Here is a 14,212-nt window from a genome sequence, read left to right as displayed (position 1 = left end):
TTTTTTTTTTGCTTCCACGTGTCGACTTTTGATTTGCTTCGTTGCAAACTCCTTTTGTTTTACCCCCAAGAGTTGGTTTATCTTATTTTCTTTCCCGTTTCTGCCCTGTTGAGAAAAACAAGGGGGAAATGGGCAGGGGAGTCAAGTGATAAAGCAACTTGGTGGCTACCTGGCGTTTAGCCATGGGGTAAACAGCAGGGATGCGCTGCCCCTTTAAGAGCCCCACGGGGCCAAAGTCTGATGGAGAGTCGGGATTGACAGTGGATGATGGTGGCCTGGAGTGTCAAGGTGGACGTTGTCGTGGTTTAATAAATTAGCAGCGACTACAGACAGGAGACACGGGATTTTTGGGGGTGATGTGGGTTTCCGGAAGCCTGCACGTTCCAAATTCCAATCAGGTATCGTTCCCTCGGTCTCTGCTCCGTCCTTCCACAATGTTTGCTGAGGTCATTTAGTCCGTAACTTCGGGTTCCATCTGTCCGGAATCTGAGGAATGAGGCGGAGTCGGCTCACTCGGTGCGAGCAGGAGGCTTTGGCTGTGGCCCGGGGATGCTGCAAGGCACTGTGGGCAATACCAGGGGTGTCTGACACTGCGGTTCTTTGGCTGTTCTCACCTAAAACCAGCTCCCATTGAGGCACACATCGGCCCTCTCCATCCTTCTGGCTCCCCCACCAAGTGCACCCAGGGCCTTGGGCAAAAGTAAGCCCACGCACGGGTTTAACTTTACCCCATGGAGGAGTAACCCCGACGGTCTTCCCCAACATAATCCCAGGGAGCACTACGGGGGCTTTGTCGTGCCGACTTTGTGGGAGTGGGATATAATCCACCTGCCAGGCCTCCCCATATTTATGTTTTAACCATCATCCTCTGTACCAAAGGGGCTTTAACCGATTGGTTGCTTGATCGTAGCACATTCATGGTGTCCACCCCTCAGTCACGAGCCCGTCTCGATGTTCCATCTCAGCCCTGCTGGCCTGAGGAGTCAAGGGCCCAGCGAGCCAGAAATTCACCTTTATGCTGCCAGTCCAGATCCACTCGATCCAGTTTAACAACTTTATTGATGCTCTGGACGAGGGGATCGAGGGCCCCCTCAGTCAGTTTGCAGATGACACCCAGTTGGGTGGGGGTGTTGATCTCTCGAGGGTGGGGAGGCTGCAGAGAGACATGGCCAGGCTGGAACCATGGGCTGAGCCCAACTGGGGGAGTTTCACTAAGTGGTGAGGCAGACCCTTGATTCTGGGGTTCAGTTTTTAGCCCCTCACCCCAAAAAGTCCATTGAATGACTTGAGCGTGGCCAGAGAAGGGCAACGGAGCTGGGGCAGGGTCTGGAGCACAGGTCTGCTGGGGAGCGGCTGGGGGAACTGGGGGGGTTCAGTCTGGAGAAGAGGAGGCTGAGGGGAGACCTCCTGGCCCTCTGCAACTCCCTGCCAGGAGGGGGCAGAGAGGGGGGATGAGTCTCTGGAGCCAAGGCCCCAGCGCCAGGCCCCGAGGGAATGGCCTCAAGCTGCCCAGGGCAGGGTCAGGCTGGCTCTGAGGAAGGATTTCTGTGCAGAAGGGGCTGTTGGGCGTTGGAATGGGCTGCCCAGGGCAGGGGGGAGTCCCCATCCCTGGAGGGGTTGCAGAGTCACGTTGACATAACTCTTAGGTATATGGTGCAGCGGGGAACTGTCAGCGTGAGGTTAATGGTTGTCTAGACCATCTTCAATGTCTTTCCCAACCTCGATGATTCCGTGATTCTCAGTAGTTCCTTTGCCCACATCCATCAGCTGTTGCTCTCTGACATGCCCTGGGGGAGCTGAAGTACCCACAGGGTGCTTGGAAGGGTGACCCAGGACCTATGGGAGCCCTTCTGGAGCATTCCCTGGCCACCAGGAAAAGGATCTCCAGACACCTCAGTGGAGACAACTCCTTTGTCTCCATCGGCTAAGAAGGGAAGCCCGGACAACTTGATTTGACACGGACATCGGCCCGGAGGTGTCTGATGTTGGGGAGAACAGTCTCCTCCCTTTCTTCACCTAAAAAGCACTCCCTCTTCATTCACCCCGAAGGGACTAAAAAGGGAGTGTTCCTGGATGATGCAGAGACCCCTTTGAGCAGACACCGTCACACAGATGTGTTGAGACAAGTGCAAATCTGGCCACCCCAACCCAGGGGGTTTCGCTGCAGGTGCTCACCCAGCTTCCCCGTAGCAGGGGAGAGAGCTGCCGCCTCAGTGGGGACTCTCTTGGGGCAAGGGGTGAGGAGTGGCAAGGGTGCTGCTGGGTGGGGAGGGCTTTAGTGTGCTGGGACCTCTGCAAGGCATGGAAATATCTGTCTCTGTGCTGCAGGCCTGAGTATCATAGAAATGCTTAGAAATTATCAATAAATAATGAAATAAAGATGAGAAAAGACGTAAAGCAAATATTTTTTTAAAAAAAATTTTTAAGCTCGCTATCAAATTTTGTGCGTTAATATTCTTTTAGTTTAGCTTTGCTTTGTTTTGATGTACAAGTCTTTGCGGTATTTCGTGAACGTATTTTTTGTTTTTGATTATGATTTTGAAAGACACAAATATTTCAGGACCAGACTGGGATGTAGCTACAGCCCTTCCCTGTGACTTTAGGGCAGGAGATGCGGGGCTCTGAGGGAAGCCAGCGGGAGCTGGTGCAGAGGAGCTGTAACCTCCAGCTGCAGCGGGGCTGGAGAAGTCTGATGTCAGGAGAAGCTCCCGGTGCCTTGAGGCTGAGGTGTGTCCGGGGGGGCCTCAGCTGCAGAGGCAGCAACCACAGGCAAAGGGGAAAAGTCCTTGGCCCTGCTGGGGGCTCTCCGCCATGCCAGAGCCTCCAACCGCCTTTCCCACAGGCTGTGCTCAGTGTCCCACACCCGCAGCTCTTTCCCTGCAGGCTCTCAGCATCGTCCTTGCTTCCCCACCTCGCGCTCACCTCAGCGTGTCCCTGCCCTTCCTGATACGGGAGAGGAACGAATCGAGGAGACTGTTGCAGCTGGAAGGGACCTACAGTGCTCATCGACTCGCCCACCTGACCAGGTGAGGGCTGACCAAGTTAAAGCTGTTGTTAAGGGCATTGTCCAAATGCCCCTCAAACACTGACCGGCCTGGGACACCGACCCCCTCTCTAGGAAGCCTCTGCCAGGTTTTCTCCTCCATCTCGGTAAAACAAATCCTTCCCCATGTCCAGTCTAAACCTCCCCTGCCACAGCTTTGAGCCGTTCCTACACCTCCTGTCACTGATCCCGGGGAGAAGAGAGCAGCACCTCCCACTCCATGTCCCCTCCTCAGGAAGCTGCAGAGAGCGATGGGGTCACCCCTCAGCCTCCTCTTCTCAAGACCAGACAAACCCCGACACCTCAGCTCGGCCCCAGGTGACATTCCCTCCAGCCCTGTCACCAGCTCTGTCACCCTCCTCTGGGCGCATTCCAGGACCTTCCCATCCTTCTCCAGTTGGGGGCCCAGCACCGCACACAGGACTCAGGGCGAGGCCGCACCAGCACTGAATATCTCTCCATCCTCCCTGGCTCTTCCTTGAAACACAAAGCTATGGGCTGGCCCAGAATCCCTCTCGGTGTCTGGGTGCTGCACAACACTGCCCTTGGGGTGACAATTCTGTAACTTCATGCCCGTTCTGAACCTCTCCAGCTTCCCTTGGGTCACTTATGTCTTTCTCATGCTGTTTCCCACCACACAGAAATGCTCCATCGCCTCTGAACACCCTTCAAGCACTCTCAGGCTCATCCTTTACTGCCCGGCACCTCCCTGCCATTGGCCCCAAGATGCCCACGTCCCTCCGCCTCTGCACACAGGCCATGTGTTGAGACCCCGAACCCCATCTTTGCAGACCTCCCCTCAGCACTCTCCACCTCCTCCTGTCTTGCAGAGATAAGACTCTACAACCGTGGAATTATAAAGTGGGTATGTTTATTCAGCGCCGGGCGCATGGGGGATCGCTCCACCACAAGCACGCGCATCGTTTGCAGCTCCCGTCCGGCTGATACGTTACAGAATAGTGCATATTCATAGAACGCCTGTACATATACATAGCCTACCCCCGCCTCCCCTCTCTTCGCATGGTAATCAGGTCTCCTCCCCTTGCACCTGCGCGATGAGCTCTTCAAGTTCCGGGCAGGGGTCATATAGATGAAGCACCTCTTCTTCCTCACTGATGAACTTTTCACCCTGTCGCTCTGCGCAGCCTCAGTTGTTTCCCTGGGCCCTGGACAAACCGCCAGGCCAGTTTGTGCTGGTGTTTGGGGTAATCTCCTGCTGACACCCACAACTTCAAGGACCAGAGGAGGCTTCTCTTTGGTCTAGGAGATAGTCGCCTAGCAACGTTATCAGCACCTGGTATGTCTTTGCACACAGCCCCTTACGCCTCCTTTTGTCTTGGTGAAAATTCCCCAGTCTTGCACCATCAATCTAAGGTTGTTTAGACTCCCCATCTCACCACACGCTGAATCTCTACAGAGCCCACATTTACAAAAGCCAGACCTGACTGGAGCCCAGTCCCAGGGAGAAAAGAGGGCCTTCCCCAACAGGGAACTCGGCACATTGCACCCGCAGAGAAAGACACTGCCCCTGCCTGCAAAGGGTCCCAGCTTTTATCCCTAAGGGGGACACCTGACCTTTGTTTAATTAATGCAGGACCCCTGGGGCTCATTTACCCCATGGCTCTGTCTGCCAGGCCGGCCCCACCCTGGAGGGAATCCTAAAGGCAAACTTACCCCCCCTTTGGGAAGGGCTGTGGGAATCACCCCTATGTAAACTTAATTTGGGGCTTGGGGTTGAAACCCCAGCATTTCAACCCTTCACCAGCTCCGTTGCCCTTCTCTGGCCACGCTCGAGTCATTCAATGGCCTTTTTGGGGTGAGGGGCCCAACACTGAACCCACTCATCACCTCAGTTCATAATCAAATCTCTGTTTTAACTGACAGTAAATGGAGTCACATTCCCCCAAGTCAAGTCTTGCCTGCAATGGGAACTGGGAACTGATCTCCCTGTCCTTGTCCCCACCCAGCAGCTTTCTCACCCCCATTCTTCCTATTTTCTCCCCCATCCCGCTGGGGTGGGAGAGGCCGTGAGCGAGCAGCTGGGTGGCAGTTGGGTGATCAGCCACGGGTAACCCACCACAGCAAGAAGATGCCTCGGCTGGTGGGTGAGGGGAGAGCAGGGAAGGGGTTTCACCTCCGCAGTAACAATTCTTGTCACGCTGCATCCCGTCACAGCCCGATAGGCGTGAGGGAGGGGGGCTGGAAACAGGGTGAATGGCCGGATCCAGAAGGCCGTGGCCAAGAGCACAAAGTGCCCGTGGGAGCAGGGCACCAGTGGTGACCCCCAGGGGCCAGTCCTGAGTCCAGTCCTGTTTAACTGGTGGGTTTGCCGATGGCAATGGGAAGGGATGGGATGCAGATGGGAAGCTCGAGGGAGCTCGTGACTTCAGGCTGTGACTCTGGGAGTGACTATGGACAGAGTCTGGGGCAGGGGGGGCTGTGGGGGTTCTTGGGGTCTCTGCTTGACAAAAAATGGCTTTTCCTCTGTTCTAAGCCCATCTCCACTGTGGAAAGTAGCCTGTTGAAGTGGAAAAATGGACTTAATATGCAGCAGAGGAGTGTAGTTTATTTTTTATTGAACCATGCCTTCTGCTGATTTAGCTTTCTGGCAATTAAACATCCTTCTGTGTCTGCGTGCAGCTGTGTGCAAGTACCAAGTACAGCAGGTGGGAGTTGGTGGGAAAGGTCTGAAAGATGCAGCTTCAGACTGTCATGGAGAAAGCTCAGCTTTGAACAGAGGTGCTGGAAGTGCCAGGGGGCTGATGAGAGAAATGTGGGGTTGGAGGCAGGGACAAAGATTGCCCCCAGAGTGTCTGACATGGAGGGTCTTGGCTTCCCTCCATGTTCAGCCTCTATCAGCAGATGCTCAGGACCAATATCCAGTGGAGTTTGCTGATGTCACTGCATGGGTGAGCAGATAAATAAGGACCAGTGGAAAGAGAAGAAATTGTTCCTTACTGACATTTAGGACTGAAAGCTTTTCCCTTTGCCTGCACGGCTGAAACCTCTCACATTCCCCCCGTCAGAAGGGAGGAATGAAGTTCTGCCAGAGACTTGGCTTGTCAGGGGGATTTGCGTGTTCATGAGCCCTCTGGTGCCAAGTTCCTGAACTGCAGGTGCAGCAGAGGGGTTGGAGTGGCCTCTAGAGAAGGGCAAGTCAGCAGCAAAGCTCCAAGGCTGTGAGGGTGTCAGTGATGCCCAGCGAGGGCCATCACTGGAGAGGCCGGGCAGGGAATGAGGAGACAAGGTTCCTGTCCCTGGGGCTGGGGAAGCAGGAAGGCAGAGGCTCTGCTCACAGGCTGCCAATCCAATGTTGAGGGGCCCTGAAAGGCCTTGATGGGTTTCATCCCCAGGAGGGTCCAGCCCTGAGCCCATCCCCTGGGAACGGGGATCCTTTCCCTCCTGGGATGCTCAGGGCTCTTCCTGGGGCAGGGAGAGGCAGGGGGTGATGCCGAGGCAGGACAGCGGTCGGATCCCCCCAGGCTCTGTGGAGGGTGGGCAGGAGGCAGCAAAGTGCTGTGCCTGTAGGAACTGGTGTCCTCTCAGGGTCCTCAGGGGAAGCGACAGCAGCCATAGTCGAGAGGACAAGGATTTCAGTTCTGTTGGGGGGTGCCAGCCTCAGCCAAGGGCCCATCCCCACCACAGGCTGTCCCACACTTTCCTCTCCCTCTGCCTGTTTCTCTGCAGATTTTCACCCCACCCCTGCTGCCCCACCTCACTCTGACCCCAGGCTGTCCCAGCACTTACTGATGACTCTCTGTCCTCACTGTCTTCAAACACAAAACTGTCACTGTCTGTGCTCTGACAAGGGCTGTGAGATCCCCAGAACCTGTGCAGCAGGTGATGAACTGATCACACACCCCATCCCCTGCCCCCCTGCGCCGCTGCGAGGGAGGAGGGAGAGAAATCAGGAGCAAAGCTGAGCCTGGGGAGAAAGCAGGGGAGGGGGAAGGGGCTTTTACATGTGGTAAAACCTCTCAGTGTCCCAGTCTGGGGTTTAACTTTTGTTGTTAGTGTTGGAATTAAATGGATGGGTTTTTTGTTCCCCTAACCTGTCTGTCTTTTGCTCATGGCCATAAGGGGTGAATCATCCCTCCCTGTCCCGATCTTGATGTCTGAGCTCTTTGTTGTGTTTTTTCCTTCCCACTCCGGAGAGGGGAGGGGTCACTGAAAGGCCGAGCTGGCCAGGGCTGTGAAGACTGGCTGCCATGACCCTGAAATAGCAGGGCCCCAGTTCAGGAGGGGAGGGAGGAAGCAGATTGGAAGACACCAGACGCCACAATTCAGAGGAGCAGCCTTTGGCCTGTTCTGGGCAGTTTCCGTGGGGATCTCATGGTCAGCAGCGCTGAAGGGAAGCCCAGCTCACTGCAACTGGTCTGCAAGAGCATCTTCCCAGCTTGGCAATGGTCTGTAGCAAAACTCAGTGGAAACTGGAAAGTGAGGTCAAGGGCATGAGAACCAAGGTGTTGTCTGCTTCAGGAAGAGTTAACAAAGTAGCAGAGAGCATGTGGGAGCTCTGCTCCATGTAGTAAGGGTCTGTGGAGAAAGGTCTGAGACACTCTGTCCTCTTCTCCTCAGCCTTCCCCAGCAAGGTCTGCCCGGCCTTTGTGCCTCGAGGCAGGACTCTGGAGCAGAACAGTCAGGGGGCGGTGAAAACTAGATCAGAGGCTACTTGATGAACCTCAACCCTTCCAGTCCACAAGCGCAGAGGGGCTGCATCCCAGGGTGCTGAGAGAGCAGGATGATGTCACAGAGAGGCCACTCCCCATCATCTCTGAAAGGTTTTGGAGACTGGGGAAATAACGGGAGTTTATTGATATCACATGATCTGTAACCAGAACAGAAGGGAAATGGAAAAAGAATAAATGATTTCTTACTGTTCCTGAGAACTGAAACTTGTTCACCTTGACTGTGCTCCTGAAACCTCTGAGATGAAGCACCTAAGAAGAGAGGAGTTAAGGGAAGTGCTGCCCACTGCCTTGGCTTGTCAGGGCATTTTGTCTGTTCCTGAGCCCTCTAGTGCCAAATTCCTGAACTGCAGATCCTGAAAGAAGAACCAACAAGGCTCTGGAGCACTAAAAGTCAGCAGCAAACCCCCGTGTGTCTGAGGGTATTACCGTGCCCCACCGAGGCCATCGCTGAAGAGACTCTGGAGGGAACCACCAGAAGAGGTGACCACCCCTGGGGGCGGGGGGAGAAGGAAATCAGAGGTGATGGAACCAGGCAGAAAAGGAACGTGGAGGTGGCTGTGAAGGGATCCTAGAGTAGAGTGACAGAAGAGTTTGGGCTGGAAAAGACCTTTAAATGCCATCTAATCCAAGCCCCTGCAATGAGCAGGGACACCTTCAACTAGATCACGTGGCTCAAAGCCCCGTCCAAAGCGACCTTGAATGTTCCCAGGGACGGGGCCTCTACCACCGCTCTGGGCAGCCTGTTCCAGGGTTTCTCCAGTGCCACTGTAAAAGTGTTCTTCCTTTTATCTCCCTGAATCTGCCCTCTTTTAGTCGAGAACCATTACACTGTGTCCTTTCACAAAAGTCTCCCCCCATCTCACTTTGAAGCCCCCTCTCAGCGCTGAAAGGCAGCAGCAAGGTCTCCTTGGAGCCTTCTCTTCTCCAGGCTGAAGAATCCCTCTGAATATTTTTGTGGCCCTCCTTTGGAGCCACTCCAAGAGTTCCATGTCCCTGCCGTGCTGAGAACCCGAGCTGGACGCAGCACTCCGGGGGCTCTCAGCACAGCAGAGCGGCACCATCCCCTCCCTCGAGCTGCCGCCACACTTCATTTGATGCAGTCCAGGACACGGTTGGCTTCCTGGGCTCGGAGTGCACATTGTCATCTCAGGGTCAACTTTTCCTGCACCAGCACCCCCAAGTCCTTTTCTGCAGGACTGCTCCCAGCACCTTCATCCTCCAGCCTGTGCTGATACTGGGATTTGCCTTGACCCAGATGCAGGACCTTGCACTTGGCCTTGTTGCATTTCAGGAGGTTCGAAAGGCCCCACGTAGGACCTGCCAAGTAACCCTGACTCAATGACTTCAGTGGGACACAAAAGCTACAGAGGATATCTCTACAGTTACATCTGCTCCCTCCATGGTCACGGGGAGTGTGGGTGCTCTCCCGGTCATCATCAAGGGAAGAGCTGTGGTGGAAGGAAATGCACCGTCACCCATCCTGGAGGGGACCTCGGGAGGTCTGTAGGCCAAGCACAAGCCCTGTCAGTGGCGACAGGAGAAACGAGGTTTGGGCTGTTTGTGTGCGGGGCTGTGGGAGTGGGAACCCTTGGCCTCTCCAGACACGTGTCCAGGAGTGATCTCTGCAGGAGCTGATCTCAGACTCTCCACCTGTCCAGGAGCTGCCCGGGGATCCCTCATCCCTCCAGGACCTGCCCTCCACCACCACAAAGGTCTCTCTCCAGCACAGTCACGGAACCACTGAGGCTGGCAGGCAGCCAGCTCCCACCTTCTCTCTGCTGCCTCTTCCTGCTTCATTGTTACCAGGACCTTCTCCCTCACCTGTACCAGTCTCCTCCCAGGCTGCTTGACTTCCTGCATTTCTGGGTGGACTGGAGCTCAAAGAGGAGTCTGAGTCGCGGAAAAAAGGCTCCACAACTCGAGTAGAGTTACACAGCAGGGATGTTTACTGTGGTGCCAGGGTGCACGGGGATCTCTCCACAAAGCTTGCACACCCCCCGCACAATTTACCAAAACCTGATCGAGTGTGGATTTCCATATTCATTGGGTTCCATCACACAAACATCATGTGCAGGAGTGAGGCTGGGTTAGCTCTAGAGGCTGCTGTCAGCACTTGATGTCATCTTTGCACCTGCCCATTGCCTCCTGGGGGCGTCTCCGGGGGGCTTTGGGAGGAAGGCTCGGAGTCTTTCTCACCCTGTTTTTGCCCGGAGCATGCACAGATTCTCTTGGCCAATTCCTTGAATAACAAGAGTGATTTTCAGACAGTTTACTTTCTATCTTAACTAAGAGAACTAATAGAACTTCTACAATTCGTATATGGCTATCTTCACTCATTAGCATAATTCCAACTAGATAGAGCCACCTGTTACTCAAGGAGAAAAGTATAATATTTTGCTGAACATTGCAATCCTTGGGAGATTTTCACAGTGAACTGCTTTGTGTTGATGAACACAGCAGTCCTTGGTAAAATTCCACAGGACAGTCTGGGCAAGCAGGATTCTTAGCAATGTTTTCTAAAAATATTACAATTTGCTATAAGTAAGTAAATAAGTTGCTGAACACTTTTCTATAAGTAATTAAGTAAATAAACCTGAAAACAAGCAATCATTTCTCTGCATCAAGACCCGTGACCATCAACAGCTCTCCACTCTTCTCTTCAGTGCAGCATCCCACGGGATTCTTCCAAACAGGTTCCTCAGCAGGCCAGAGCCCGCTCTCATGAAGCCTGTTCTTCAGCTCTCAGCTGACTCCTCCTCCATCCCCCGGCAGAGCTCCATGCCTTCCTGCTGCTCTCTCCCATAAAGGGTAACTTCCCCTCCGGGTCCAGCCCCATGGCCTTATCAGTAGCAAAGCCCCAGGACCCCACAGTTTCTCTAGGAGGGAGCATTTGTAGTGCCCTGCAACTCCTCATGCTCTTCCCTTGTGAAAGACACCCCAATCGAGATGAGCCAAATGCCCACAACTATTAAAAGGTGACCAATAGGAGCTTCAGACCGTGGGGACCTTGAGAAACTCTGTGATTGGGAAAATGGAAGTAAATTGAAGCTTTACAAGGAAAAGTGGCCAATCCTGGATCAGCAGGGAGAGGAGGTGGATAGTCCCATAGCTGAGGGCAGGCTGGGACCTGCCGGGCTGAGCAGCGGCTCTGAGGAGAAGGGCCTGGGCACTGTGAGGGATTCCCTACGAGCCAGGAGAGGATGGACACGATGAACAAGGGCAGCTGCCACGGGGCTGCATTGGGAGGAGCGTGGGCCACCCAGACACCCTGGGTTACCATCCCCCTCCACTCAGCACTGGTGTGGCCCCACACACGTGGGTGAGTCCCAGGGAGTGGGTCCCCATTCTGGAGAAGTGGGGGGGACCTGGGGAGTGTTGAGTGAAGCTCTGCCAAGGTGGGGTTTGGGGCCCAGTGCCAATTCTTCTTCAGCCCAGGCAGCACCCACCTGGCTATGAGAACACGATGGGAGACCATGTCACAGGCCTTGCACAATCCCATGTGCACAACACGCCCTGCTTTCCCCGGTCTGTTGTGGGTCAGCAATCCCTTCCTTGGCCTTCAGCTACCTGGACACGGCTGAAGGAGGACGTAGCCTACGACCTTCCCAGGGATGGAGGGAAGCTGACAAGCCTGTAACTCTCCCCCTATAATTCTCCCAGTTCTCATTCCTGCCCTTCTTGAAGATGGGTTTGCCCTCGGCCTTCTCCATGGACCCCAGAACCTCTCTGATTGCTCTGGCCCTTCTGAGGGCTCAGCCCAGAATCACCGGCGAGGGTGACGGAGCCAACAGGAGCACTTGCCATGAGCCTGTCCAAGGCAGCGGAGATGAGTCTCACTGGGAGAGTGGGGGTTGTTCCTGGGTCACACACACAAGTGTCCGGGCTCTGTCAGGTGCCCACATCTCAGCTGGCCCCATGCCCTCACCTTACACACAGGGGGTTCAGAGACACGAGTCCTTCCCTTGCACACGCAGAGGCAGTGCATTGCTGGAGTCGTCGTGTCTCTCTGGGCTCCTGCTGCCACGGCCAGAGGCTGGGAGGCCCCTCAGCCCTGTGCTGATCACCCTGCTCTGCACTCGTGGGAGATGCCCCACGGCATGAGGAATGGACTCGGGGACCTCGGTTCAAGGAAACACCTCCCAGGGCTGCAGCCAGGGGGTTGCCCAGGGGACGTTACTGTCGACGTGAAGTGACCTCATGACCCTGTTTGTGCCACACACCTTCACAGCACCCCCAGGAATAGCTGATGGCAGTTGTGCTCTCTCACCTCACACACATGATGTGCATGTTTACATCTCCTCCATAAAATGCAAACATGAACTTCTGACCTACTCATTTGGTGTCCCTCTGTGGAGTGACAAAGACCCTCTCCGAGCTGAAGTGAGAGGCCAGTGCTGCAACTGGTGGTTCTGAGGGGCTACAGCATCATGTTTGCCCTGGGTCAATGTCATGGTTTGAACCCATCCAGCATCTGGGCCCAACACAGTCACACACTCACTCCGCTGGGTGCAATGGGGGAGTGAATCAGAAGTGTAAAAGGGAGAAAACTTGCAGGTTGAGCTATAGACAGTTTAATTGGTACAGAAAAACACACAGGTAAGCAAAGGGAAACATGGAATTCCTTCACTTCTTCCCATTTCCAGGCAGAGCTTACGTCATCTCCATGATATCAGGGCTCCATCACACATAACAGTGACATGGGAAAACGAACTCCATAACTCTGAATGTCCCCATGTTCGTCCTTCTCCCCCAGCTTTATATAACGGAGCATGATGTCCTAAGGTACAAAATACCCCGTTGGTCAGTCGGGGTCAGCTGTCCCAGCCGTGTCCCCTCCCAGCTCCTTGTGCACCCCCAGCTGCTCGCTGGTGGGGTGGGGTGAGGAGCAGGAATGTCCCTGACCCTGTGTAAGCCCTGCTCAGCAATAACGAAATCAGCCCTGCGTTAACGCCTTTCAAATTATAATACCAACACCAACAACAGAATATAGACATGACACATTGGGCCTGTACAGAGTTCTATTAATACTACTGCGCTGTAGAACATGAGTCGTATATTGCTTAAAAATATCTAGTTATCATGCTATCCAGGGCATGTTTGAGATCCCTGTTCCTCAAGCTATATATGACAGGATTCACTAATGGAGGAATTACAGAGTACAGAAATGACACCACCAGGTCCAGGGTTGGGGCTGAGAAGGAGGAGGGCTTCACGTGGGCAAACAGACCAGTGCTGACAAATAGGGAGACCACGGCCAGGTGAGGGAGGCACGTGGAAAAGGCTTTGTGCCGTCCCTGCTCAGAGGGGATCCTCAGCACGGCCCTGAAGATCTGCACATAGGACACCACAATGAACACAAAACATCCAAACACTAAACAAGCACTTGCAAGAAGAATCCCAACTTCCCTGAGGTAGGAGTGTGAGCAGGAGAGCTTGAGGATCTGGGGGATTTCACAGAAGAATTGGTCCAGGCTATTTCCATGGCAGAGTGGCAGTGAAAATGTGTTGGCCGTGTGCAGGAGAGAATTGAGGAACCCAGTGCCCCAGGCAGCTGCTGCCATGTGGACACAAGCTCTGCTGCCCAGGAGGGTCCCGTAGTGCAGGGGTTTGCAGATGGCAACGTAGCGGTCGTAGGACATGATGGTGAGGAGAGAAAACTCTGCTGAGATGAAGAAGAAAAAGAAGAAGAGCTGTGCAGCACACCCCAAGTAGGAGATGTGCCTGTTGTGCCAGAGGGAGTTGGCCATGGCTTTGGGGAGAGTGGTGGAGAGGGAGCCCAGGTCGAGGAGGGAGAGGTTGAGGAGGAAGAAGTACATGGGGGTGTGCAGGCGGTGGTCACAGGCGATGGCGGTGATGATGAGGCCGTTGCCCAGGAGGGCAGCCAGGGAGATGCCCAGGAAGAGCCAGAAGTGCAGGAGCTGCAGCTCCCGTCTGTCTGCGAATGCCAGGAGGAGGAACTCGGCGATGGAGCTGCCGTTGGACATTTGCTCCCTCACGGCACGAGGGCCTGTTCACAGAGGAAAAAGCATCAATCAGTCGGGACAGATTTCTCATTTCTCTCCATCCAGTTCCTCACGGGGCTGCTGGAGAACACAGAGCTGCCCGGGGAGAGCTGTGCCCTTCTGGAGGACAGGCTGCAGCCCAGCAGGACCCCACTGGGAAAGAGTCCAGTGCCCTAAAGATGGGGTGTCCTGAGGGGGGAACTGGCTCCTTTGTGTCCCCCGGAGCCTGCAGATGGCGAGGGCACTCGGACATTTCACTCCCAGGGAAACATCTGCATGGCAGTGCCCACAGGTCTTGCTCCCAGCTGAACCCCCGCCCATCCCCGAACGTCCGGTGATCCCAACGCGGGGAGCAGAGGCCCACGGGGAAATGTGGGGAAATGCCCCAGTGCTGCTGGGAGGAGGCAGCACAGGGACAGCGGGTGGGGCTCTGCTGGCTGGGAGAGGAGACCAGGGGGCTCCTCTGGAGTGGGTGT

The 14,212-nt window shown here is 54.8% G+C and overlaps 1 protein-coding gene across 1 annotated transcript; it reads right to left on the bottom strand.

Moving 5' to 3' along the window:
• Positions 1–12,794: 12,794 nt before the first annotated feature.
• On the bottom strand, positions 12,795–13,718 carry LOC141974187 (olfactory receptor 14A16-like). The gene has a single exon (XM_074933525.1). It carries the CDS (start codon positions 13,716–13,718, stop codon positions 12,795–12,797), a length of 924 nt encoding a protein of 307 aa, XP_074789626.1.
• Positions 13,719–14,212: the final 494 nt, after the last annotated feature.

This window comes from Athene noctua, unplaced genomic scaffold (assembly GCF_965140245.1).
Source record: "Athene noctua unplaced genomic scaffold, bAthNoc1.hap1.1 HAP1_HAP1_scaffold_36, whole genome shotgun sequence".
In the NCBI taxonomy this organism is placed as follows: Eukaryota; Metazoa; Chordata; class Aves; order Strigiformes; family Strigidae; genus Athene; species Athene noctua.
Note: the sequence above shows the minus strand (reverse complement) of the source record. Positions and strands in the feature narration are given on the sequence as shown.